General features: G+C 49.7%; 1 protein-coding gene across 1 annotated transcript in view; it reads right to left on the bottom strand.

The window, feature by feature from the left end:
• Positions 1 to 10185: 10185 nt before the first annotated feature.
• ALX4 (ALX homeobox 4) overlaps positions 10186 to 26805 on the bottom strand; it is a gene marked incomplete at both ends in the record, with an annotated part of 37853 nt that continues 21233 nt past the window's right edge. The window contains 3 exons of the mRNA XM_083862678.1: positions 10186 to 10509; positions 12571 to 12699; positions 20808 to 21118. Of these exons, the coding sequence (XP_083718804.1) occupies positions 10186 to 10509; positions 12571 to 12699; positions 20808 to 21118 (764 nt within the window). The remainder of the gene's footprint in view (positions 10510 to 12570; positions 12700 to 20807; positions 21119 to 26805) is intronic.

Raw genomic sequence — 26805 nt, 5'->3', positions numbered from 1 at the left:
AAACATGAATTAATTCAGAAGGGAGAGTTTCAGTGACAAGCTCTTTTACTACATAAATCTGTGTTAAACTTGAATATCCACAGTGTACTTTGGAAAGATCTGTCAATATTTTGTCTTTCCCATAACTGGAATTTGGTGGTTTAAAACAGAAGTTTGGTCTGCATGAATTCATCCCAGTCACCTTTTGGGGAGAGTAGTTGTTACTCTAATTTTCTGCCAAGATTTGACAATAGCGTTTATCTTGGAGAAATACAGGACAGATTTTATTTTTTTTTTTTTTTTTTTTTTTGCAAAGAGATACAGCAGATGTTAAATAAATGTGCTTTTGAGAAGAGATCGTTGTCTGAGTCACTGAGATTGCGGAATCCAATGTGGTGGCGGCTTTTTGTTTCCAGACACACTGCAGCACAGTCCCTGTGGATCATGCCACAAAAGGGCAGTGTGTGCATGGCACACCTTGCTGCTTGTGCATAGCAAGGAGAACGTGCTTCAGGGGCTGCCCTGCCAGTCGTGGGGAGTCCAAATGATGCTTTTTTAGCATCACCAACTCTTTCCTTCCTCAGAGCTCCACCATCTTATTACAAGATGTGAAAATTCAGGCCCTGATGTTCCGAATGACTCTGTCCTTCCATCTCTAGCTCCTGCTCTGGAACCTCCTGCCATCCATCCTGCTTCCACTCATGTGGTTCGAATATGCTTTACTCTAGCAACAAGTTTATTCCTCTTAATTATCCATTCAAGTGCCTTTTAAACTCAAGGACCTTGGAGACATGGATGTCAAAATAATTGTGAGGTGGCATTTAAGTGATGCTCAGTACTCCTGACTCATTTTGCTTTTAGGCTGTATTGGTGAGTGTTGAACACTCTAGAAGGATGCTATACTGAAACACATGAAAATGGATATAGATGGGCAATTTTAATGTTAAATATATCTCCAACTTGAATGCCCTCCATAATGGATGTCTGATACCTTGGGTACTCCTCACAGGTAGAGCATGTTTTGATCAGGAAAGATCTCAGAATGGTTAACGGGTACTGCATAAATCTGTCCAGCCCTCTTACATGGAAGCTGCTCTCACAACCATAGCGTGACACATGGAGGAAAAACTAAAATCAATGCTGCTGATGAGAAAATGGGATCAGACAGAGTGAGTATGAATTTTTTCATTTTTCTCTTTGAAGATTTGCATACTTAAATTTTACTGTGACTGCTGCAAAACATGTTCTTTTGTAAATTAAAATGTAAACTATGTGTAGTTGTAGTCATGGATAGTCTCGTCCATGTACTTAAATCACAAAAAAAAAATCTGCAAACTTATGTTTGATTAAATGTATGCTAGAAAATGAGCAATTTTCCAATTCCACTTGGTCCAGTTGCTGACTTCAGTCTGATTCTGAAGAGCTGAGAAGAGCAGAGCAAATCCTGACAAGTATTCCACCTATACTGCCTCTTCATTTCAATTTTTAGGCTGAAAATAATAATTTTGGTCAAAACCTGCCAGAAAATGCCAAACACAATGCTCTGTAGGATCTGCAAGTTATCCCATGAGCAGGTGGTCACTTCAAACCTCTTGCTAACATTGGCATATGACAGAGGTAGCATTTGCTTAGCAGAAAATTCAAATAGAATATTTTTGCTTTACTATTAAGTCATAGGTCCTTAAGTTGTATCTCATGCTGTTGGGAGTGCCTGTAGGACGGTGTAAGTTCTTTTTATGATGCCTGCCACTGTTGTATCTAAGTGCAAGAAATTGAACTTCGTGGTCCTCCTGCATGGGTAAGATCAGCTGCAGATAAGGAAACGGAGAGAGGCGGTTGGATACCCTTTGGAGATGTGTGGGTAAAAACAGGACTGAACACCAGTATCCCAAACCTGAGATTAGTAGAACAGCTACACTTTTGTCTGAATTGCTGTTAGTTTGGAGTTTTGGGTTCCTCACTGCCAAGGCAGAGGACTGTTAGCCTTGACTTTAAAAATGAGCAGGCTTCAGCAGGCCCTGGCTTGAAGCCATTTAGAGACATTCCCGGTGCACTCTGTGTAATTTCAGCCTGATGGAAATGGCTGTAATGCAGTCCCACCTCTGCTGATCTTCAGGATTCCCCTGTCTGCAGCTTCTTGTGGTTGCTTTGAAAGTGAGTTATGTTTCCCATTAAAGGATAACAGGGACAATTGAGGCAATTACGTGGACTGGCTTGGAGCTAGCAGCACGAAGGGAGTTTTCCGACTGAAAACAGCGCTGCTCAAAGGTTCTTCCTGCAAGGTTGCCTGTTTGCTGTCTTCATTTGTCTGGAAAAGGATCCAGTAATTGTCCTTCAAATTTCCTTTAGTCATGCTAAATGCCTGTTTACTTGCACAAACAGGAAGTGCTCCTGCTCCAGACAAGTATGACAACTCTGTAGTGACCATGGACAGAGATCAGTGCAACTTGGTTATGATTTTATTAGGTCTGTAAACTTGTGTCAGTGCTCAGTACCAGACTCTATGCAGGGGGATGTTGTGACTAAGAAAATACCAGCCTAATTATAAAGTCACATCTATTAGATTTTTAACCTAAATTTCAGCTGAGGGGGGCTGGACAAAGGTCAAAGCTGGACTATTTGAGCAATGAAGGCATGAAGAACTTGGGGTATGCAGACCCACATGAGCTTTTCCATGTGTCATTATGAGGTGTGTGTTTTGTTGCATCCTGTGTGTTTAAGGATGAAGCTTATCTCTTCTAGCCCCTCCCCTCCATTCTATGCTGTGACAGAAACCTGTAAAACTAAAACTTGGGAGTGACTGAACAAAGTGCCACTTATGGATATCCAGCTGTCCAGTGTGAATATCTCATGCTCATCCAGGAGATAAGCCCATAGTGCCTTGGAGAGATACTTGAGCTTCTCAAGCCACAGGCTGTATTCCCTCCCATATGTCCTTGTGTATATATGCCATACACTCAAGAAAACCACTGTTTCTCACCTGCTTGGCTGGCTGGTTGTAAACTTACATCTTTTGTGAAACTTCTCCTTGGAGGTGAGGGCTATGTCTCAGCTGGGTGCTGGGCACAGTTAGTGCTGGGTTCCTTCAGCTGAGGACTGATGGGAACAATAACTGCTTTGCTGCACTTCATACAAACAGGGTGGGGAAAAGGCTTGTAGGAGACAGGACCGTAAAATGAGATCCAGGAAGGCTACAGCAAAAGGAGCTGATTGCTAACTCAGAGCATCTGTCTTTGCCTTGTGAGTAAGTTATGAACTGCAAAGCAAGAGAAAGTGGAAGATCCTTTCACAAATAATAAACACTTGTTTGTCTCAGATTAAATGCAACACCTTTACATGTGGGCTCCAGCTGGCCATAAATAGATGCACCTTGCATGGCTGTTACCTTCCTTGCCAATGAGAAGATTATTGAACATCCATCTGCTTAAAGGTTAATAACCTGCTTTTAAAAAGAGGAAGAAAAAAAGGCAAATCTGTTTAGTTTACAGGAATAAAAAATTGTTTTTCATTTAAACTGCCCGAACTTTGCCCTGCCTCAAAGTCATATTCTCCAGCAGAGAAGGAACGCGTTAACCTAGGAGCTGTAGCCACATCTCCCAGAGAGAAATTTTTCCATGTGTTTTAAATAACTCCACTAAGAAAGTGCAGCTTCAAGAAGAAAATGCACATTTCTAGTCTGAGTTCTGCCACTATCTAGTTTAGAGAGAGATTTTTTTATTTCTTTGGCATCATTTAAGCCAGGAGCAATTTCTGATGTAAACCCATACAAGCAGGATGTTACTGAAACTGGCTTTAGGCTCTCAACACTCTGAACTCTGCCAACATCTGGAGAATCTGGCTTTGAGTGCTTGAGGGGGGAAGGAATTTTTCTCCTACAAGTGAGAGGAATGGATAAGCTTGCAACAGCACCTGCATTATCCATTTCTTTGTTAGATAGAAAACAGCCATGCACCATCTGAAGGAAGCTGATGCTCCCAGACAACTGTTGGAAAGGCCAGAGGGGCTCTGTGGGTCTTGGTGGGTTGCTGGCAGTGCTGGACACCTTCTCAGCTTTGCCTGAACAAGAAAAGCCCTTTCCAGTCCACCCAGCATCTGTGTACAGGGACTTGAGCTCTTGCTGGTCCCAGTGCTGGTGGGTCTGTGCAGTCCGAAGGAAAAAGGTTTGCAGTGGAGTTTATTGATGGAGTGCAAACAACAGAAGGGGCACTCACAAAACCCAGATTTCCCCGCAGTGGGACAAGAGCTGTGCCCTGTGAACTGGTGGGGCCCAGACAAACCCTTCCGTTTCTGTGGGGACAAGTGAAACCCAGAGGGCTCAGTCTGCCCCACAGCCCACTGAGCAGCTTCTGGCTGCAGGAAGGCACTTCTGGGAAACCCTGCAGAGCCACAGAGGCGGAGAGGGTGGATGAGGCTTGGATGGCTCCGCTAAAGTGGAGCTAGGAGGGGAGGGAGTGTGATGGCCTGTGGAAATATGAGAAACACTGCCCGTCCCAGGTGTCTTTTCCGAGGGGTTCAAGAGACCTTGTGCTTGGTGCACCAAGCATGACTGTGCTGTTTAGAAGGGGTGGTGCCGCAGCATGGGGAGCTGAGGGTCCCCAGTTCTCTGGCTTCTTGTTGCCAAGTCAACTTCTCCCCGTGCCAGCTGTGGTTACCTCATTGAGGACTGCCTGAGAAGGGCTGGGAGACCTGCAGGAGCCCTGTGAAGCTTTAAACTGTGCTGGAAGCAGCAAGCCCAGAGCAGCAAGCAGAGGAGACCAAGGTGCTCTCTATGCTGTGCCGGGTGCCCGCTGTGCCCAGCGGGGCCGCGTTAGGCGGGACTGTGCCGTGCCCGGCTGCTGGCCCACAGCATCTCTTAGTACGGGGAGAGGCAGCAGCCCGTGAGCTGCCACCTGTTGTTAATCTACCCCCGGCTAATCCATTCTGGACTGCGTCAGCAGTTCAAAAGGGCACTGTTAGTATTTTTTGCCAGCTTCAATTAACGTGAGATTTTGGAGGCCCCTCTGATCACATTTCATCTGTCATGAGTCAGGAACAAACCAGCCGGATTGCAGTTGAGAGGAGAGAAGAGGAGTTTATTGCAAACCAAAACAACAACAGTGTTTGTGCCCCCTTGGCCAGGGTGGCTGGGAAGCAGGGACCTTCCCAGTGATGCCACTCCTTTCAAAACTTGGAAAAATAAAAATTGGTGACTGGAAATTCCAGCCCTTCACCTCAAAAAAAAAAAAAAAAAAAAAAAAAAAAGCTGCAAGTGCAATAACTTACTTCAAAAATTTAAAAAGAATCAAGCTGCTGCAAGACTGTTTGTTCTTTTTTAATATTCCACTGTAATGAACTGGTAATACATGGTTGCATAGGCAATAACATTTCATGGCACAAACCTCATGTGGCAACATTTAAAATGATTTTTTTTATTCCTTTTTTTCCTGAACCTTTTTAAAACTTTTTTATTTTTTTTATATGTTGTACCCCAGGCCCTTAAGCTAAAGAGAAAAAAAAAAAAGGTAGCATTTATACAAGGTTACAATATTTTACAACAAAAAACCAATAATATTGATTGAGGTTTGTTTTCTTTCTTTCTCCCAGTCTCTCTTTCAAGCACTGCACACCTAAACTGATATATTATTATACATTGAAAACTGTCCTTCAAAATCAGTAGTATAAAAGTCCTAGCTCTACCTACCTACCTAGCTATGTGGAGGGAGTGGAGAACCATGTTACCAGCAAAGAGTTAAGGGGGTGTAAGGCCGCTCCCTCGCCTCCTCCCAGCTCCCTTCTGGAAACTGCAAAGGGCTGAATGACTTTCCATCCGATTCTACCCCCTTCCCATTTGGGTTTAATTTCTCCCTTGGTCTGTTTGCTTTTTGCTGTGTCAGTCAGAGCAGCAAAATAAACACGAGGCTCTGCCTCTGCTTGATTATTTTTCAATCCTCTTCCAAGAAACTACCTTTTTGCCTTAGTTTGTTTGGAGAGTGTTTTACAATGTGCTGCCCGGTCTGAGTGTACTCTGGGAATCAGGGGAATGCACCTCCCCATCCCAAAGCACCTCCACTGCAGGAGGAAGCCAGCAGGCAGCCCTGACGTACTCCTGGCCCGGGCTGGTGATGCGTCCCCTTGGCTGATGGAGCAGGTAAAGCCATGTGTGCTGCAGCTCTGTGACCTCACATGTGACACACTGTCACTGTGTGTGGCCTTTCTCTAACACCCTGCCCATGCTGATGGCTCAGGCCAGGTGTGGTCCAGCAAGGACACGTCATCTGGCAGGGATGCGCATTGTGGTAGGGATGGATGCTCGCTCACACTCTGCCACCGGCTTTGGAAGAGAGGGAGGATGGATCTCTTTTTATTTTTCTCTCTTGGTCTTCCTCCCTGTAGGCTCTACCCAGGCAGGTGGTGGGCCAGTGGGACCTGAGCTGGGTAGCATATCCTGGAGGAGGCAGCTGGAGCCTGGCTGGAGAGTCTGATGGGAGTGCAGGTGGGCAGCACTGCTGGCAGTAGGGGATGTGCCAGGGGGCTGACCTGGCCCCTCTCCAGGATCTTGTTGAGGCACAGCAGCCCTTAGAGTCTGGACGCTACAGGGCCCAGCAAGCCCAAGCCTGGTTCCCCACTGGTTTGCAAGTGCTACCAGAGCACTAACTACTGCTTGTAGGCAAGAAGTGCCTCTGAGTACTTGGCAGCAAGTGGTACCCAACCACTTTTAAGCCAGTGCCAGGAGCCCATGCTGCTCTTGCTATTTGCATCCTCCTGGTCTCAAAGCTCTGGGGCATCTCTGGGGTTCCCTGCCATGGGCAACATAAGGAAGCCACTTGTAGGATACCTACTGCATAGCCAGGGCCAAGACTGCTTGGGAGAAGCATTTGCTACCTCCATGAGGCTGGAGGGAGCATCTGAGTGAGCCCAGTTAGCTGGGCTGCACCCACAGAGGATGCCACCGTGGGCATGGCAGGTGTTGGGACAGCTGACGCTTCTGAGACATTTTGGTGGTGGATGGGGACAAAGCTTGCAGCTTTGAAGGCAAGTCCAAGCCAGGGAATTGTGATTCAATGAATAGACAGGAGTAAAATACTAAATACGAAATAAATAGAGAAGAAAGTCATAAATAGAATTGAAAGGTATTAAAATAACAACAATAATAATAATTAAAAAAGATATCGTCATGGTAAATGTGAGATTGCAAGAACAACACTGACCCTGTGACCCTTAAGAAATGCAGTAGCTGCAGGCTTGCCAGGTTAGGATACATATATATATATATATATATATATAAGTATATATATATATACATATTTATACAGTTTTTAATGTTAATTTAACAGCTAGTTTTAAAAACCCTTTAAAATTAATTTTAAAAATATGTGTAAGTACAGATACACGTAACTTAAAACTACCAGAACAACTGCTTTCAAAGATTTGGGAGGGACACCCCTTCCAGGATTACCCAGAAGTGTGGGTGCAAGGGACTGTGCCAGACTGGCAGCAGCACCTGGATGGGTGAGGCAGAGCCCAGTGAGCAGTGGGGCTGCATACAGCTGGAGGTGGGAAGGGAGCCCTGCAGAAGGCAGTCCAGGGAACAACATTCCCCTTGCCTCATGGAGTTTTCAGGCAGGCTGAGGGCTGGGCACGCACGGTGGTGTTTAAATTAGACTGAGTCCAACATGTGCTTTCCACATGAATTTTAAGGTGAGAGAAAGTGGGGGCCAAGCTTCTCTAAATGCCAAGTCTGCTGCCAGAAGACTCTCCTCTCTCTCTAACAAGACAGGGATACAGCACTTAATCCTCTGGGCTGTTAAACAGCTCAGATGAAATACTGGCCCAGTGGAAGTCTGTGAGGAAAAGCTACCCTTTAACTTCAGTAGGGAATGCAGCTAAGCTCTTGAGTAGATACAGCCCTCCACTGGAGCTGCCTTCAGATCTTGCAGGCTGAGCAAGACCTGTCCCCATCTGCCTGCCTGCCCCACTGCCCTCTCCTTAGCTCTGCTTGTTGCTAATTTGCCTTGTCAGCAATGGTACTGGACTGTTCAGGCAGCAGCCCCCCACTGATTGCCTGCTGACAGTGGGAAGCATCAAGATCCCCAGTGTACCTGGGAAAAGGCTCTCAATGCTGTGCTCAGCTGCCTGCACAAATCTGATGGACAAATTGCCTCCTGCCACCAGCCCCTGGGTGGTTGGGAAGCTCAGTGGCTGGGTGCCCAGTGGGGATGTATATACCTCCAGCTGGTCAGCATGATCCTGCCTGGTTCAGTGATCAGCATCACTTTCAGCATCTAAGCCACCATGCCCGAGGCCTCAGCTGAATGTTTAGGCTGGGATGTAAATCTTGGCTGTTTGTGATGGGAGACACCCTGGTTATGCAGATGGTGTGGTGAAATGCATGCTGGCTTCCTGTGTGTAGCAGGGAAGGCATCTCTTAGCATTTCTGAGGAGAGAAAAGAAACTACTGGTGTTTTCTAATTCCAATAAATATATTACTTTTGACCTAGCAATAGTCTATCATCATTAAGGTAGTGTATTGACAGTCTAGGCACTGTGGAAATATTTGTATGGCTCATTAACCTGAAGCCTGATATTTGGTGGTAGCTTATTTGTAGTGTTTTCTAAGACCACTAGATATTCCTGGACCTTAAACTACAAGATGCTCTAACACTGAGCATGAGGAAAGAGGGCAGGGTGACAAACCAGTTTTTATGGGAGTAGTATCCTATAATTCCCTTGTGAATCTCGGAGATGGCTGCCCCAGCTCAAGCCCAGCTTGCAGAGCCACACTGTGTGTGTGGTAGTGCTCAACTGACTTTCAGCTTCTCCTTGGTGGTATTTCAGTGGGGTAAAAGGACATTCCAAAATCATTCCATGCACTATGATAACTGAAAAACTTGTGAAATGTTTAGCCTTGCAAAGGAGATTTTACTTTACAGCTCTCTGCAGGTAAGACCACTGGGAAGGAAAAGCAGAGAGGCATGTTGGTTCACACAAACCAGAGAAGTTCTGGTCTCTTCTACTTCCTCTGCAAAGTGAAGAGGATCTGAGGTGGCTGGAGATAGGGCAACATCACCTTGTCCTCCCTTGAGCCCCTTCCCAGCCAGTTCCCTTTGCTGTCCCTGGTGCAGAGATACCCACAGCCATTGTGTGCAAAGGGCACTGGGCTGGAGGGCTGAGGACGGCCTGCCATTGCACATGTCTGATCCCAGGATGAGGTGTATGAGGAATTTGGTGGCCTTGTGCCACTGTGGCTGTGTGCTAGTGCTTGAGCTCTTTCTTAGAGCAGTCTTTTTGGGGACTTGCAGATTTACATAGCAATCGTGCTTCCCTGCCAGAGCTGCTGTCTCTAAATTGAAGTTAATAGTTCCCGACCCTGTGAAAGACAGAAGAAATCTTTTCCTGTACCACCATGCTTGTGAGCCTCAACATAGACCACAACCAGGGAAAGCAAAGCCCAGGCACTCCCTGGGACATTGGGCCATGCTGGGAAGCTTTTGTTTGCTGGGTGTATCTCCATCTGGGTCACTAGAGGGCTGGCAAAGACTCTCAGCATGATAACACCATGCCATGGTGGGTAGAGAGGCATCCCCTTCACAGGCCTCTACAACTCTGTTCTTCGTCTCGGAGTACCAGATGGACAGGGAGCAGGGTAGAAGGGGGTGGGCTAATGTTGCCCTTTTTCTAGCTTCAGTTATCTTCCCAGCCCTGCTCCCCAGTCAGCTGTGGGAAGGTTGTAGCTCCCACTAAAATGATGTTGGCAGTGTGAGAGTCTCTTTGCTGGTGTCAGAGTCCCCATCTATTCCCCTGCCCAGGGAAGAAAATGTGTGTGTGAGTGTGTGTGTGGGTGGGCAGTGGGATGGGAGAAGCTGCTGAAAGGCCAGTGGGCTCTTGCTCTCTGGAAAGGCAGATCTGGTGTCAGAAAAAAGAGTGGGAAGAAAAAAATGCCCTGGTTATTGGGGAGGTGGCAGTGAGAAGGGATGGACCCCATCCCAGATCTTGATGTTAGAGGCGCTGCTCCACAGCCGCCTGATCCCAGGAAGCCAGGAGCTGCCACGTTCATGCTGGAAACACTCCACTTACATTAACATATGTACTTTATATGCCTAGGGTAGCTAAAAGTGCTGCATTCAGATCCCCGAGGAGGCAACTGCTGTGTGGAGTCCGAGCGGATGGATGGACGGGGCTGTCCCCTGTGCTCTCTCCGTGTCCCGCGGGCGCTGGGCTGCAGCCCTGTCATGTGGCCCAGGAGATCGCGGCGCTGTGCTCCTTCGCCTTCATCCTCAGGGCAGCGATGCTGGACGTCTTGCGGTCCGGCTCGCTGTTCAGCTCGTAGCCATTGAGGCTGGGGCTCATCCCGGCCGTGCCGAAGAGGCCGCCCATGTGAGTCTGTCCCACGTGGCTGCCGGGGCCGGAGACCCCCAGGAACTCGGAGACGCCGCCGGCCGCGTGGGGGTGACCGTGGGGGGACATGCACGACGGCACCGACTCGCAGGGGACGACGCAGGCAGGCACAGGGGAGGCGGCTCCGTTGTTGCCGATCCAGGAGGGGTTCTGGATCTGGGGGTGGGAAAAGAAGCGTCAGGGCTGCCCCATGTAGGATACATTGGGCAGCTGGTCCGGGTGAGTGGAGTGTGTCCAGCCCTGGCCTGGCAGGGCACAGCCTGGTGGAGGGGCAGGCAGTGAGAGGGGCATGGAGTCTGCTTGCCCCTGCAAGCTGCGGCACCCTCAGCCCTGCTGCAGCCAGCAAATCCACTCCAAAACCTGTATGCCAGCCCGGACAGGGGCAGGGAGTGCAGCGGGATTAGTCACCAGGAGCAGAATTGTGCTCCTTCTCTGCCACAGCACCTGTTTATTTATTCCTCTCCCAGACACTTCTCTTACTTTTTTTGTACCATGAGCACTTTTCTCAGCACAGGAAACTTTGTGTCATCCATGGTGTTTCTGTGGTCCTACTCATTACAGAGGGATCAGACAGTGGTGCTATGAGGCTGCTCATCCACCTTCCTTCTCCAGCTCAGGGCAGCCTTGCCTAGGCAAGGGCTAGTTTGTACCACACAGACTCGCCTATAGGAGCTGAGCTGCCCACAACCCCCAGCACAGGGAGCTTCGTTGCCCCTCTCCCCCAGCAGTGCCCATCGAGGCAGCATCACCCACCCTGCTGCAGAGCAGAGCCCTGCAGGGCCACCTAGAGAGACCATCTGGGATCCTGCAGTGTCACTTATCAAATGACATTGCAGAGGGAGAGAGGACTCAGTATTTGGCAGTGGGCATAGGTGTGCTGCAGGAGGGGGCATTCAGGATGAAAGCAAGGAGGAGATGAGCAGCTGGTAGGAGCAAGAGAGCAAAGGGCCCTTCATCCCACTGCCCCTTCCCACTGCTTGCCCTTGGGCCCTCTCTGATCTCTTACCTCCTGCAAATTGCTTTTCAAATTTTTGATCTCTTGTGCTGGGAGAGGAGGGCATTATGGAGGGAGAGAGCAGCGTAAGTTACAAAGGCAAGAGAAGGACATGCTAAAAAGGCTGCTGAGAGTGTTCTCTGCTTGAAAAGCTGCTTTGGTATCTCAGCTGTTTCAAAAGGGCTTCTTGTTCAGTTTATGGGAGATGCCAAGCAGGAGAGAGGTCAAACACTCCCGGCTTGGCTGCAGGGTAGCAGTGGTGCAGCACTGGCTGGGCAGGCAGCTGACAGACAGGGTGTCAGGGAGGGAGGACTTCCAGCAGATCTGTGAGGACGGTCAGGTTCAGAGCATCATGCGTACAGAATTGAGCCCTTGAGCAAATTCTGGGTGGTGGGAAGAGGAGTGGAGGATGGAAGGAGTGCTTTCTGGGGCACAGCCTAGCCCTGGAGCTAGCAAACCCCAGTCTGCCTGGCATCATCTGAAGTGTTGTGAAACTGGGGCTGGCTCAGTGTTTAGGAGGCTGTTGTGCTGACAGGCTTTCCAAGACAGGAAGCTAAGGAGGGGAGGCAGCCCTGTGACTGGCTTCCAGGATCAGGGCAGGAATGGTTTCAATAGGACTCAGAAGCAGCCCCCAGGTACCCTAACAAGGCTGCTCCCTCCTTTCCTTTGGAGCATAAAACTACAACTCCCTTGGGAAGCATCCCCAGATGTCACCAAGTGTGCTGTGTGTACCACAGCCCATCGCTGGGAGACGGCTGTGGGAATTTGCCAGGGGAAAAATGCTTTTATCCAACCACTGTGTCCAAGGGGCATGGAAACCAGACATGGTAACAGGAGGCCTCCCTGGGATCTGCCAAAAGGCACAGATTAGCCTTTTGGATCTTTTGCAAACCAGTGGAAAGTTAATGGAAAGCAGCACACGTGATAGGATGTGCTGAGCAGGGTGACCTGTGCCCAAGGGTGCTGCTCCGTGTCACACAGTGCTGGGCTTGGTACCTGCTTTCAAGGTGACTGCTTTGGGTGAGGGTATGAGCAGTCCAAGCTGGACACTTGACTAAAAGACTTCCAGCCCTTCAGTGCTTGACAATATAGCCGCGGCATCCTTGCAGCCTTGCCTAAGGGCACGTGGACGCACCTGAGAAGTGAAGCATTGCCTGGGGAGGACTGGGACCAGAGGCAGCGTGCCCAGCAAGCACTGTGGCCAGGTGGGGGAATGCACTCACCTGGGCGTAGTTCTCAGCACGGGTGAGCAGAGGCAGCTCATAGGCAGTGGAGAAGTGGGTCCGGACCTGCTGCATCTGACCGAACCGCTCCCGCTTGCGCCACTTTGCTCGCCGGTTCTGAAACCACACCTGGGGAGAGGAGACAGCAGGACTTTGAACGAGGGGAGCCCGGCAGCGGCTGGCAGCCCGGCAGCCCTTAAGAGCCCACCAGAGGGCAGGGCTTCACCAGGCGGGTGGTTTTGTATGGCACAGAGATGGGCACTGCTCCACACACAAGCCCTGCTGGGGTGAGACAGTCCTTCCCTGCTTCTCTTGAGGGTCTGGGGCCAGTCTGTGCTTCTAGAAAGGGGACGCTCCAAGCAAAAGGGGATGCTCATCTTCTGGTGCACAGCCTCTCTGGGGACATTCCCAGCTCTTGCCTCCCACAGCCTGATTTGCCCTGGGATAGCCCATCTTCCTCTCACCCTAAATCTGTGTTACCCAGGCTCTGCCTGCAGCTCTCCTGCTGTCAGGCAGTCTCGGACAAGAAGTGTGAATACACCCATGTGTGGTGCTGCCAGGCTGAAAACAGCAGTGTTGGGGCTTTCCCCAAGACTAACCCTGGCTATGATGACGGCATTGTCTGCAGCTTGCATTTCTCACCAACTCTCTCTCTTAACCGCAACAAGAAACACAAAGCTGAACACCCCTTCCCTCCTTAGCTGCAGGAAAGGACAGGTGCCCTTCTATAGCATCTTTTGGTTTACACTGAGTTTTCTTTGCAGGGTTTGCTACTCTTTGCTTCACGGTGCTGCTCAGATCCCTTCAAGGCAAAGACCAAAACTCTGTCTCTGCTCTTATTTTTACTGGCTTGACATCAGTGTGGACTATTGCACTGTTGTCAGCACCATTGCTCCTGATTTGCATCAGCCTAAGAGAGATCAGAGCCTGGCCCAGTGTCTTCAAAGCCTCTTGAAGCTCGTGAGTCAGGGAAACACATCAATCAAGAGCTGCTTTGAAGGCACTGAGAGAAGAGGGCGATCACCAGGGGCTGGGTTGTGCAGGTCACGCCAGTGCATGAAAGGAGCACTCCTAGAGCCTCTCAGCTCTGCTTCAAGTTTTACACGGTGACTTGCTGGGGGGGGGCCAGAGGGGGTATTGCTGACAAGCAGCTTGGCCCTTCCCACGCCTGGCCGTGGGGCAGCTTCACTGCTTGCCAGGCACCTGAGGAAAGCAGACACCAGGTAGGAAGCTCATGTCTTTGGAGGATAGCAGGACAAGCCAGGTGCTTGGCATAGGGCGGGATAGCAGGACAATTTTTGCAGGGGCAGGAGAGCCGTGGCACGTGCAGCCTGAATCAGTGCAGCCAGAAGCTGCTACAAGGAGGGATAAGGGGCTTGGGTTTTTGGTCTGAGCTGCCCTTCCTGCTTGTGCTGGAAGAGTTGTTTCAGGCTCTTCTGCTTCAGTTTCTGCCTTGCACCGCATAGGCAGCCTCATGCTGGTCTCTCACAGCCAGGTCTGTGGTATGAGTAGGCAGCTGAGGGTCTGGCCATGCACTGTGGTCTGCTTGGGGTAGGGAGCCGGCAGTGCAGCAGCCAGGTATGTGCTCTGCATGTGGGCTGTGAATAGCATAGCGTTTAGTGCCCAGCCCCATGGCCATGGCAATGCCACTGGCATGGGCCATCCACAAGCTGGCCAAAGCAGCAACCTGCTATGAACCCCCTACCTCAAATCAAAAACCCTGTAAGTGTTTTCAGTAGGTACAAAAAGCATCAGCAGAAACGTCCTTATGTTATCCCAGCTGAGCACACGCTGCACATGCAGAGTGTCCTACTGGAGCAGGTTTGATGCCTCAGGCATCTGTCTGTTTTTCTTCTACCTCTTCTTGGCACAGCCACACCAGCCCAGCTGCAGGCCAGTCCCAGGGCTGGCCTGGATCACGCCGCTTTGATCTGCAGATTCAAAGTTAGCGGTGGTGACCCGGTTCCTCCTCAGGTGGAGGAGGCCCCGCTGTGCACAGGGGGGTGGAGAACAGGTAGGGAGCAGAGTGCTGGCTGTGCATGGGGCCAGGATGAACATATGCCAGGCATACGTGGCCATTCCCTGTGTGGTGAAGGCACCGGCTGCCTTACACGCCTGAGCATCCCACCTGGGAGCAGGGCAGCCCAGCTCAGGCCCCTCAGCAGTGTGAGGCTCTGCAGTGTGACCTTTGAAGTGTCAGTGCAGGGTCTGTGCCCTCTTCTTCCCGGGACAGCACAACAGCTGCCTTGACAGAGCCGAGTGGAGTCTTGGCCTCTGCCTAACACATTTATGCGTTGGATTGAACAGAGCAAAGTGATTTAAACTGGCAGTTCCCAAATCACCACGTGGCTGAAGGGCTGGGAGGATGTGGCAAGTCATTGCATTAGGCTGAAGAAGAAAAGTGTCTTCAGTCCAAGTGTTGGTGTCACAGGCACCGGAGACACTCAGAGCTGACAGTGAGCTCTGAAGCACTTGTGACAACTTTTTAAAGTTCTCCTTTCTCCTCTGGTCCAAATCCTTATAGGCTTCTTGGTATCTTGCAGTTGGGTTTTTCCAGGCCTCCAGAATGCTCCGGCAAAAACAAGACAGGCATGGCAATGTATAATGTGAAAATGTCAGCAAAAAACCCCGACTAATCCTCAGTATTTCCACAGTCTTAGAAGACACCTGCTTTTAAAAAGCAAATCTAAAGACAAACAGAAGTTCATTTTCCTTTCATTGCCTGTCACTACTTGTCAAGAGTGGCTGTTGTGGGATGGGAATGTGACAGCAGAGGTTGCAGTGGCTAGTGCAGCATGTTCCCTGGGGTGAGGATGGGCTACTTTGTGCAGGGGCCAGCAGTCGGTGTGGGCTGAATTTCAGTGTTAACAATTACAGTAGGAGTGTATGGTAATGTCATGTATCTGACTCCTGCAGACTTTGATAAGCCCTGGTGTACCAAATCAGCCCTGTAAAAATCTACAGAACAGAGAATGTTTCATGTCTCCATAAACATTCAGCCATATGCTGGTACCTAAATCCATATGCATACACAGCTGATGTGCTCTTGGGGGTGGAGAGCTCAGAAGTGGCCTGAGACAAAGCAAGGAGGCTCCTGCTCACTCTTGCTGCCTCTACCCTCACACCCAGTGGGCACTGTCAGTCTGCCCCTGCCACCGAGCCCCACGTGCACTGCAAGGGCATGAGTGATTTGGCTTAGCTGGGACTGAACCTAGGCCACTGACCATGTCTGGATAGTTGAGGACTGCATCACTGATTTGTCCTTCCTCCAAGTTAAAGAAAAAGGTGTTTCCCCTTCTCTCCTACTCTCAGTATGGCAGTGGTGAGAGGCTGACCTCTGCACCTGTGGTAGTGGGCTGGTGGCTGCTGTGGGATTGTGCTCATGCCCTGTGTTCAACACCCTTACTGCGCCACTGCTCTGATGCAGGTAAGAGCTGCCCAACATGTTCAAGTCTCTTGTGCTTTTGCTGTCTTCTGGCAGCCTCACAGCATCCATTCTCCCCATTCCTGTTCTCTCACCCAATTGCCCTCCTCTCTCTGCTCAGCCTCCATCTGTCTGTGTTCAGGACCCCATCCCTCTGTGAAAGGCCAGGCCATCTCCCCTCTTGCCAGAGATGGCCACCAGCCCTTTGCTTTTCAGACTGCAAGAACAGAGCCAGAATTCATCCCTGAGTGCTGAAACTGGACACCATTTTATCAGTGGCCTGGAATGGGAAATTGGAGCCTGGGATGAGAGAATTGAATAACTCGAGCTTGTTTTCATTTCATGTTTAATTTCCTGCAGGCTTAGCTCAGTCTTTCCGCTCCTTCCACCAGCCTCCCAGGGTTTTATGGGGGAAAAGGGATCAAGATATATTACTTCTTGCTTTGCTTTGCTTTTTTACTTTTCTTTTTTTTTCCAAGGCGGTGATTTTGCTACAGCAGAGTTTGACATTTCCCTCTCACTTTCAAGCCCCTGCTGCATCAGAGGGTCACCGCCAAAAACATTTCATTAATGGTCCCAGCAATCATAAAGCTGGCTCTGAGGGGGGTTGGCTGATGGTTATATTCCCTGGCTGTGAAGCCTCCTCCCAGTCCCACCCCTTTCTTCTCTCCCAGACAGCAGTCCAGGAGGCAGATACTGATAACTCAAGTGAGATAAGCAGCCAGGGCCAGGCTGGCATGGGCTTGGGATGTGCCTGTGTGTGCTTCTATGCTGGGGGAAGGAGTACTGTGTGAATACACGTATCTACCTTGTTTTTCTAGTGCCACTGCCTCAGATATCTGCTGCATGGATGGGCTGGAAGACCCTCAAGCAGAAGCTCTTTCTGGGGCTCTGCAGCCCAGACGTGGAAGAGAAGAAAGGAATTGGATATATATGTTGTGTAGGACCTACATGAACACAGCACCCCCTGTGCACCCTTGCAGGTTTGTGCTTGAGCTGTAGCAACCTCTTCCTGGCTGTGCCTCTGCACAGGGCTTATGCATGGCTCCCACTTTGGAAAACAGAGATGTGCAGTATCTTAATAGTACATGGAAACAAGTGGCAAGGTTGTGAGGAGTAGACAGGAAAATGTTGTATTGCATCACAGGACGAATTAGCTTTGACATCATCAGACACCAGTGCAGATGGCTGGAAACTGAGGCAGGCAGGGAAATGGAGCAGGAGAGGGCTATGCCATGGAATGTCATTGCTTCACAGACAGTATGGTTCACCTCATGTATGCTGCTGGCATGGGCTCTTCTCCAGGCACCAAGAACTCCAGCAACTACTTCTCTAATAAAGCATGAGCTTGGGAAAGGGATGGAAAACTCAGAGCTGTGAGCCTGTCTGGGCTCCACGTCTGCTCCTGCCTGCAGTGCAGCTAGTTACACTCCCCAGGAGGCCAAGCCTGGCCAGAGGGGATGACCTCCAGCCAAAAGCTGTGGGAGGGAGCATCACACCTTAGACCTGTGCCTCACTATTGGGAAAGATGAGATGGGAAAAGCTTACAATTATGATTGCCTGGCAAGAAATACCTAAAAAATATAAAACCTGTGAGTGAAATAGAAATGAAAGCCAGTTTTGAGATGTAGGCATGGCAGGCAGGAAGATGGTGATTAGCTGGGAGAAGGGTTAAGTGATAACAAACAAAGGGACACCAAGGGACCCAAGGGTGTAGCCCCACCAAGGTATCTGGGGGAAAAGGTACATAAGAGAGTAACCTTTAGAGTTTAGAATACAGAGTGATATGGTAATATAGCAGTTCTCACAGGCTATATGCAAAGTCTGTAGGTTTTGTATCTCGTGCCGGTTGGTCACTGTAAATTAGAATATTCAACACAAAAGGAGATATAATGTATTTTAACTCTCTCTCTTACCCTGTTATTCCTCTTACCCTCTGGCTCTCTCTCTCTCTCCCTCTCTCTTTGAGGCCTTCCTTCAGCTAAGGCTGGTGGCTGAAGGCAGGCCCTTTTACCCATGACCCTTGCAACAAAACCACGTGTTTCTAGAATGTCTCAGGTCTGCAGAGTTCCCTCTCCCTGCCATCCACGGATGCTCCTACACCTCACATTTCTGCCTCTTTGCTTTGCCTAGTTCAGCTTTGCAGGCAGCTGAAGCTGACTCCCAAAACATCATGCCAGGGTAGGATTATCCCTTAGATGACCATATCTTCCTTGGGAGAGGGACTACTCTGCTTCCCTCAAACCCCATGGGGCTGCAGTAGGTGTGTGCCCAAACACCCCACAGCAGCTAGAGCCTCTCCGAGCATTGTGGAGAGTGTCTATCAGCTCTTTGGCTTGCAGGATAAAAGTAGTGAGGGGTTTGTGGCTAATTTGTGATTTCTACCCTCTAGCCCTTGGTTCTTGGTCCTTGCAATAGGCATTTACTTCACCATCAGCCTCCTGAGCTGCAGCCCCATGCCTGTACCCACTCTTGGGCTGTGAGCTAATGACCCTTGCTGTCACACTGCTGATGTTGGAAGACCCCACAGAGCAGAACTGCCCAGGGGGTAGGAGTCCAAAGTCAGGGCTAAACAAGATACAGCACAACCGAAAAGTGGAGACAGGCACTGGGGTGATTCACTAAGCCTTTGTCTCCAAAAGCCACCCTTCACAGGAAGACCAGCCCTGTGCCATCAGCGGAAGAGCCCTGTGCCACCTCAGACTGCACCTCCACACCTCCCAGGGGCTGCCACTGCCATGCCAAGGCCAAGCAGCTCACTAGCCAGCAGCCTCAGCCCTGGGAACACATTTGAGATACCAGCACCTGGGCTGCCTCTGGGCCTGCCCAACCAGCACCCGCTGCACTGGGCACAAGCCTGCTGTTTCTTGCTCTCCAGTGACAGGAGTCTGCACTGCTACTGACAGCACAGCCATCCTTCATCACCAAGGGGTGGCCTGATGCCAGCCTGTGGCCCAAGTAACCAGGTCCTTCCTGGCAGAGCTGCGGAATGACTGAAATGCAAGTGCTTACCCCTTTCACCATGGGGTAAGTGCTCGAGCAGCCAGGCCACTTAGACAAGCCCTTCAGCAGCTCTGTCACACGAGCCCTGTCATCGCTGTCCCCAGTGAGAGGCGTGCACTGGCACTTGCAAGAGCAGGGAGGCTGTTCTTGGCTGCCTGTTGCAACAGGCACACTTATCTCAGAGCAAACTGAAATCCCTCTTTGCCAAATATACTCCTGGCTACCTAGGGAGCTCTTCTGCCCTCAGCTGAAGTGTGATCCAGTGGCAAAGTGGGGAAAAACCCCACAATGAAGGGTCATATGTAAGGAACTTGCAGATTAAATCTGCCTCACCTGCCCTGGCTCTGATGGCCAGCCCTTCACACTGCCTGGGATGACATAGTAGCTGCAAACCCTGGCTCAGAAGCAAGCAGAAGCAGGAGGAGCTTGCCACCCTCCAGCACCTCATTCTCATTCCTGAGCTAAAGGAATTTCATGCACTGTGCAGCCAGTAACCCGATGCTATGCCTGGCCTCCCAAGAGACCCCATTAGCACTTGTGGCGTGTTCTTGGGAAATCAAGAGCTGCATCCAGTGGCACAAGAGAAGAGATGTTTGTAATACCGCCTTGCTCTGCCCATCCTGTAGTGCTCAGCATGCTACACACAGGACCAGTGGGAATTGCACTGCTGCCTACTGAAATGCAGCCATGTCCAGCCTGAAGAGAAACAGCTGTGGGGAAGAAGAGCACACCAGCCCTGCAAACCAATTTAGGGAAGCAGACAAGAAAAATCCCACTTCTGGTTGAATTCAGAAGTGAATGTACAAACTAAAATGAACTTAAGCATGAATGTGGGCCTTATTTGCAACAACTGCTTGTAAAGGTTAAAGCAGAGGCTGCCTGCAAGAGCTGGGAATATTCCTGGTATAAAAGATAGAATCAGGTGTCTCCATGGGCCAGTTATTCTTGATGCTAATGCAGTTTCTGAAGGTGGTGGGCTGACAAATGCCTGTAGATGGAAGTTACAGGATTAGCTGTACTGGAGAAGGAGCTGGCCACCAAGGTGTGAGCTGTGGATGTCCGCTCCATGTAGTGGTGCTCCTTTTTGCACATGCTTCTGAGCCCTGACATGCCTCCTGTTTAACCTTGGCTCAGAGGAAAGAGCAGTAGTCAGAGAATCATTCCCTCCTCTGATGTGGATTTTGGGTCTGCTGGCCTCCCAGGTTAGTTCAAGGGAGCTAGTTCATGAGAGCTGACACCTGTGTGGGTGGAGGTGATTGAGACTGTCAGCAGAGTGGGACTGTTTGACTCTTCTGCTCCTCCTAAGGTGGAGGGTGTCCCTTTTGCCTCCAGATCTCCAGCTTTCATGCAGTTTCAGCATCTGCCAAGCAGGAAACAAGAGCTGCCTCTTTTGTATCTCCTCATGTTCTCTGGTACTGAACTCCCTGTCACCTCTGCAGCCCCATCTTCCAGAAAGAAGCATCCTGTGGAAAAGCTTGCTCCCACTCAGACTAATGAACCTGTGTCCCCTGAAAGCCTCCTGAAGAGAGCAGGTTTTGTGCAAGCTTTGTTCAGGCTGAGGCTTACCCACCTGGTGTCCCATTAGCTCAAGGGCAGAGGTGTTTCTGTGAACACTGGGCTGCAGGACACCAGACCAAATAAAGGAGCTGAGACCAGTGTCAGACGTGGATGTACCTCCTTGTGCTTTCTCTGCACCACACGCTCTGATTAGGGCTCAGCTTTCTGCAGCTTATGGTGGGACTGCAAGGAAACCTCAGAGTTTTTTTGCAGCTCCTCCAACCCTCACCCAGCTCCAGGATTTCCCCCATACCTGTACACGAGCCTCAGTGAGGTCTGTCCTCATGGCTAGCTGCTCCCTGGCATAGACATCGGGATAGTGGGTCTTCTGGAAGACCTTCTCCAGCTCCTCCAGCTGGTAGCTTGTGAAGGTGGTGCGGTTCCTCCGCTTCTTGCCCTTGTTGCTCTCCGAGTCAGCCTTGTCCATGGGGCTGGGCAGGTCTGTGCTGGCCCTGTCCTGGGGCACCTTCACCCCGGCCTCTTTCACGCTGAGGTAGCTGCTGTCCATTGCTGAAGGGTCAGAGCTTGGCTGCAAGTCAGGCTCTCCCAAACCGCTTTCCTTACCTATTTTGGAGGGAGGTGGGAGTGGGGGGGAGCGGGGGTGGCAGGGGGGAGAGGAGAGCAGGTTTGGCCAGGGGTAGGGGGCAGGGAGAGAGAGAAAAGGAAACAGATGTAAATGTTTTGACCAATTTTGAGCAGCACAGATTGGCAAGAGGAGGTTGGGGCAAGCTCCCCAGATCCTGCTCCTTCTCAGAGATTCAGGTGAGAAGATGAGCCCTGCACACTCAGGTGCACACATTCCAGCAAGACCCTCCTTCAACCTCTCAACACCCACATGAGGGTCGAACATCATGGAGCACTACATTCTTTGGTCCTGGCCACAGGAAAGGTCTCTGCCTCTCAGAGACCCATTCCTCCTTGCACGATGCAGGTCCTCTGTCACCAGCCCATCTGTGCTCCACTGCTGAATAACACAGAGTATAAAACCAGGAGTACAGAGCAGCCACATGTGGTGCTTGATGGGGTCTGTTTTCTGCTCCTGCATCCTCAGGCAGTGGTGGTGTGTCAGCAGAGGTTCTCCTGACTTACACTCCCAGTTACCCCCACAGACTTGCACTACTTTTGGCAAAGAGGCTGTGAATGGGGCTTAATGCCACAGAAAAGGACAGTATGAGACACCTGCAGAAACAGTACCCCCTGTGTGCAGGGCAGAGGGAAATGCAAGCAGTGTGGCAGCAGTCTGGGAGGCTGTTCCTGCCTGGTTGCCCTCAATAATTAATAATTAATGAGACATGACATGAGACCAGTATAACAGTGCAGGAGAAAGAGTTTTCAACCACTGAAACGGTGAACTAGTTCCTTTCTAGGGCTTAGCGGCTACAGTAAAGCCACCTTTGAGCTTTGTAACGGGATATATGCATCCTCAGGTGTAGGCACTATGTGTGTCCTCCCCTGCACACCTCCTGCCTCCAATAACAGTGGTGTTCCCTTCACTAACAAGAGTGATGCTACACCAGCAGGACCTGGTGGGGACCCATGGCTCTCCCTTATCTGATGCCACTGCTCTGCATGGTGGGCTGAACCCAGGACAGAAAAAGAGAGAGTGTGCGTGACTGGCCACCTGGTATTTAGTGCACATCCAAGTGTCTCACCTGGCCACATTTCTGGCTGCAATCATTGGGCAAAAATCATGGTAGCCCTACTGCAGGTTTTAACCTTGAGCCACTATGCTGAGTTCCTGAATGTGTGGGAAGTGATACTGTGGTATTATCCATGCTGTCCTTACCAAACCAAGAGCACATCAAGTGTCTTTCATATGTTTTTGAAATTTCACTTCAGTCTATTTTTAAAAGTTACCAGGCCAAGATCAGTCTTTCTGGGAATTCCACTATTTAGTAATGTCCCCACTGGAAGCTTTTCCCAGGCAATGTGATAGCCAGGGTCATCAATGCCAGCTTAGGCATCATAGCCTGTGTCTTTGGCAATACTCATCTCTTTTTACAAAATCCTTCTGCTAATTCACTGTATATTTACAGTTTAGCCCTTCTGTGAACAGCTCTGTCACATCTTCACAGCCAAAAGCTCATGAAAAGTGTTGTGAGAAGGTGTACAGAGTACAAGTCCTTGCCTGTCTCTCACTCTCGTGGCTGAAAGGCTGCACTGAGACAATTGGGATGAAACCAGGAGGATGAAACGTGGCTGTCACCCTCAGGCATGAGAGCAAGGGTGGCCCAGGTTTAAGCCTAGGGGGATGAGCTATGAAAGGGATTTGAGAAGAAAATTGCCCAGGTGGTACAGAGGACTTGTAGGCAGACCTTGAATGAAGGCAATGGAGTTACCTGCCACTTTCACCCTATTGTGATTTCAGGTTTATTGCTTTCTCTAAAATTGTTCCTTCAGACTTTTGAGGAGCTCCCTATAAAGCTTACCAAAGCTTGATGTCTACCTCATCTCTCTTTGCTTTGATCCTTGAGAACATTTTGCCAAAATTTATGCTCCCTATGTTCCAGGACCAGTGTCTAGGCCGGTGACTGACACAGTGCCTCCTCTTTGAACCTGCCTCCTACAACTGGCTGACCTCTCCCACTGCTCCTGGGGGATGCAGGTGGACAGACCTGTCCAAAATGGGCTGAGACAGTGCCCTGCCCCACAGCCTTGGTAAATCATATGCTACAGACATGGTATTTATAATTTTTATGACTGAAAATAAGGCAGTTCCAGAAAGTCTGTAGGAATGGACTACCACCTACGAGACTCAGTAGAGACAGAGTAATAAATTAAATATTCCAAGAGGTTGTGGGGTGGGGGGGAGGGTTTCCCTTTCTCTCTTTCTTTTATTATTTATGATGTCAGGAAGCTCAGTACATTTTCCCCCACAGCTTTGTGTTGGCTGCCTCCCTAAGTCCCCTGCAGCTCCAGCAGCAGCAAACAGAAGACCTGAAGCCTTTCTTTGGGAACTCCTCTGCTGGTTTTTATCTGCTTCAGGAGCTCAGTTAGCTGGGGAAGGGTCTGCACAAATGTAAACACAGACACACACACAGATAAAAAAGCTCTGTGTCTGTTCTAATTTTGTTGACAACATAGCTGAAACTGCAGCTGAGAGCTGGGCCCCAGACTTTCAGCAGTGGTAAGTTTTCTCCATCACAAACCATCATCCCCAAGGAGCAAGGGCTGTCCCTGCTGCACACACAGTGGGTGTTCCCGTGCCTGCCCTGCCAGTCCAGAGCCCTCCTTTGCAGCTCAGCCATGCTCTCATGGGCTTCTTCACCTCTAGCCCCTGGTAGGGATGAACTCTTTCCATGGGAGGGGCAGAATCTCTGGGAAGGAGGGCAGGATGGCAGCATAGGGAGGGCATGGCGTGCATGCACCCTCAGCTGAGCATCCCAAGAAGTCATTCTCATTCCCTAGAAACAGGCTCCCCGACCTCAAAACAGTCACGCTAACTGCTGAAGTGAAACAAATTGCATACATCTGCATATGGATATGCCCAGACTTCCTGTAACTGGAGATGGCCTCAAAGTTTCAGTGCAAAGTTTGGGGTGTCTGTTTCTAATCAAAACTAGAGAGACCTTGAGTTACATATTGTGAAGATCTCTATGACAAGGAGTTAATGTGAGCACTACTGCACCCTTACAAGCCCGACAGGACTGCTTGGTGCCTCCTTCACTGCTTGCCAATCCATCCTTGCTCTCATAGCAGTAGAAGGAGGATATTTTCTGACTTCCCACAATTATACCCTGCTCTCCCTGTGCCTTGGCTGTCTGCTAGACCATCTGCACTCCCAAGACCTTCCTTGAGTCACCCCGTGTCAGCTGCCAAAGGGCAAGGCCAGTCCAGGATAACTGGGCATGTGGGCCCCAAACATCTTGCAGCTCCTTTTGGGCACGAGGGATGACTGCATTCCCACTTCTGCAGGGCATATGCCCTTCACATCTCACCACATCTGTCCTGGGAACCCTACGGAGGAGAAAGGGGATGCAGGAGCCACAAGACCATGTTCACCAGTGACCATGAGGTAAGGCCCTGAGACAGCCAGGCATTGTGCTGCCCTGCTGACACACTCCTGGAGAGAACAGTCATCTTTATCATGCTGTCAGAATGTTTGGATTCACAATTGTATCTGTTTTGTTCCTCAGGTATTTTGAGAGGGTGATTAAGTAGAATCTTCACTATGTACAATCTTACAAATGGAATTTAGAGCAAAGTCAGCTTGGTACATCCACAGGGATGGAGACTGGGACATTTCCAGCATGCAGCTTTGGGCTCAACTTGAAATGGTAGGTCGGTTTTGCATTGCACATGCATGACAAGCCACAGCTCCTGCATGATAGGCTTCTTCACAGAGATCCTGTGATGGCAGCCCACAGCCCATAAGGCTGCAAGAGAGCTACATGGCCAACACAACCCAGGGACACAGCCAGCCTAGGACAATTCCCCTGGGCTCCAGGCAAAAAAGCCTGCTGGGTCCTGGCACTGCTTATGTACTGCTCTGGCAACACCTTGTCCAGGCTATTACATTCTCAGTGAGGAGCTGATGCTATCCCAGTCCTGGGAGGCTTCAAAAATAGCCTGGAACACCTGCCGGTAAGTGGCAGCTCACAGACATTGTCTGCCTGTGAACAACCCGTGTCCAAAGACCATGGCGCAGGTGGCGTGGGCCTGCACCAGCCTGCCCCTCTGCTCCCACACTAAATGACATTGGGGCCTTCTGCCTTCCTGTCCCAGTGTGGGCACAGGAGCGTTCCCCTCTGCCCACCCCAAATTCTGTGGCTTCCAGTGCTGGCACTTGAGGGTGCCTCTCCTTGCCTGCATGGGCATGGTCTGACTCTTTATAGCAATGGTGCTTAAAAAAAAAAAAAAAAAAAAAAAAAAAAGCTTTTGATGTCATTCTTCCAACTCTTTCTTAAGTACCAGTGCTAAAATTTTGCCTAGAGAGGGTTTGGGCAGTGTATTTTACATGACTTACTGGGGCAGATTTGCACCACAGCCCAGCCAGCACTCAAAGACTTGGCCAACCATAGGAACCTTATCCACCTCCTGTGATCTTGCCTTAACACGTGCTGAATCCATTATCCTTGTTGCTAAGCTGTCTGTTGCAGTCTTCTGCCTCCTATCTATCATTAAAGTCTAGAAGTCAGCACAAGACTATTATTTAAAAAACATCCACATTTTGGGTTATATAGGAAAAACAAAGTGACTGAATTTTAGAGGTGTAAAGACCCAAATATTTAGGTTTATTTCTGTTCAGGCAGTCAGTACTCTTGCAATCTGCACATATAGAAAAGATTTTAACACATTTTCAGTTGTATGTGGCATCACTGATTTTATTAGCAATGATCAGATGCTTAATCATGCTTTCACTCTTGTGCCCACCTGAAGTGTAAAACTGGGCAGCATTCATGTCTTTAATGCAGATGGCATAGTTCTACATAGGACACAAACCATTGGCTTCATTCTGGAAGCTGCAGTTTCCATTTGCTGCTAAGCAGAAACTGGTTGGAGTATCTTCATTTCAAGTCTGGATGAGGATGAATATATGGCCTGTCCATCCCTCCCAGACAGGGACCTCCTTTGGTTGATTCTGCAGAACCTGAAGGAGGGCTGAATATTGTCTATGCTGTTCCTCTGCTCATAATACAACATTCACTGACATCCCATTATGCTCAGGAGACCACTGCGTGAATGTTTTCACCTGCATGGACACCATCCATCTCTGCTGAGCTTGTCAAAGCTGCTGGCACTGCTGTCTGCAGCTTCCTGAGGCTCTACAGCAAAGGGGGGACATGCTCAGTGCTTACTGATGGTGGAATTCACAGACAAAAAATAGCTGTGAAATGCCTGATCACTTTGGGGAGCTAATTACAGACAGAACAAAGTCCTACAGAAAAGTCTACTTGAAAGCAGTGTTCCTCTCTACTGTGCTCCTCCTGACCACACCTGGGGCTCCCCTCTTTGAGCAAAGACTTACTTTACTGATCAGAGCATAAAGCAGGAACAATGCTAAGGCCTGGAGCAGAAAGGTCTAAAAACCTCCTTCTGTTCCTGAAAAGCAGTCTCAAGACAGTGTCAAAGGTCCCACACAGTAAGTCCATGGGTGGTTTTTTGGTGGCCCTGAAGCTTTGAGTCACTGGTTCTACCTCCATTGTGTGCCTGGGAGATGTTTCTGTGGGAGTCAAATTCACCTCAGCCCTGGCTGCACTTAAGCCCTCTTGTTCCTGGCTGGCTGATTCTCCTAGAGTAAATCACTGAAT

The sequence above is a fragment of the Zosterops lateralis genome (genome assembly GCF_965231275.1).
Source record: "Zosterops lateralis genome assembly, chromosome: 6".
NCBI lineage: Eukaryota > Metazoa > Chordata > Aves > Passeriformes > Zosteropidae > Zosterops > Zosterops lateralis.
The sequence above is the reverse complement of the archived record's forward strand: the minus strand, read 5'-3'. Positions and strand labels throughout refer to the sequence as shown.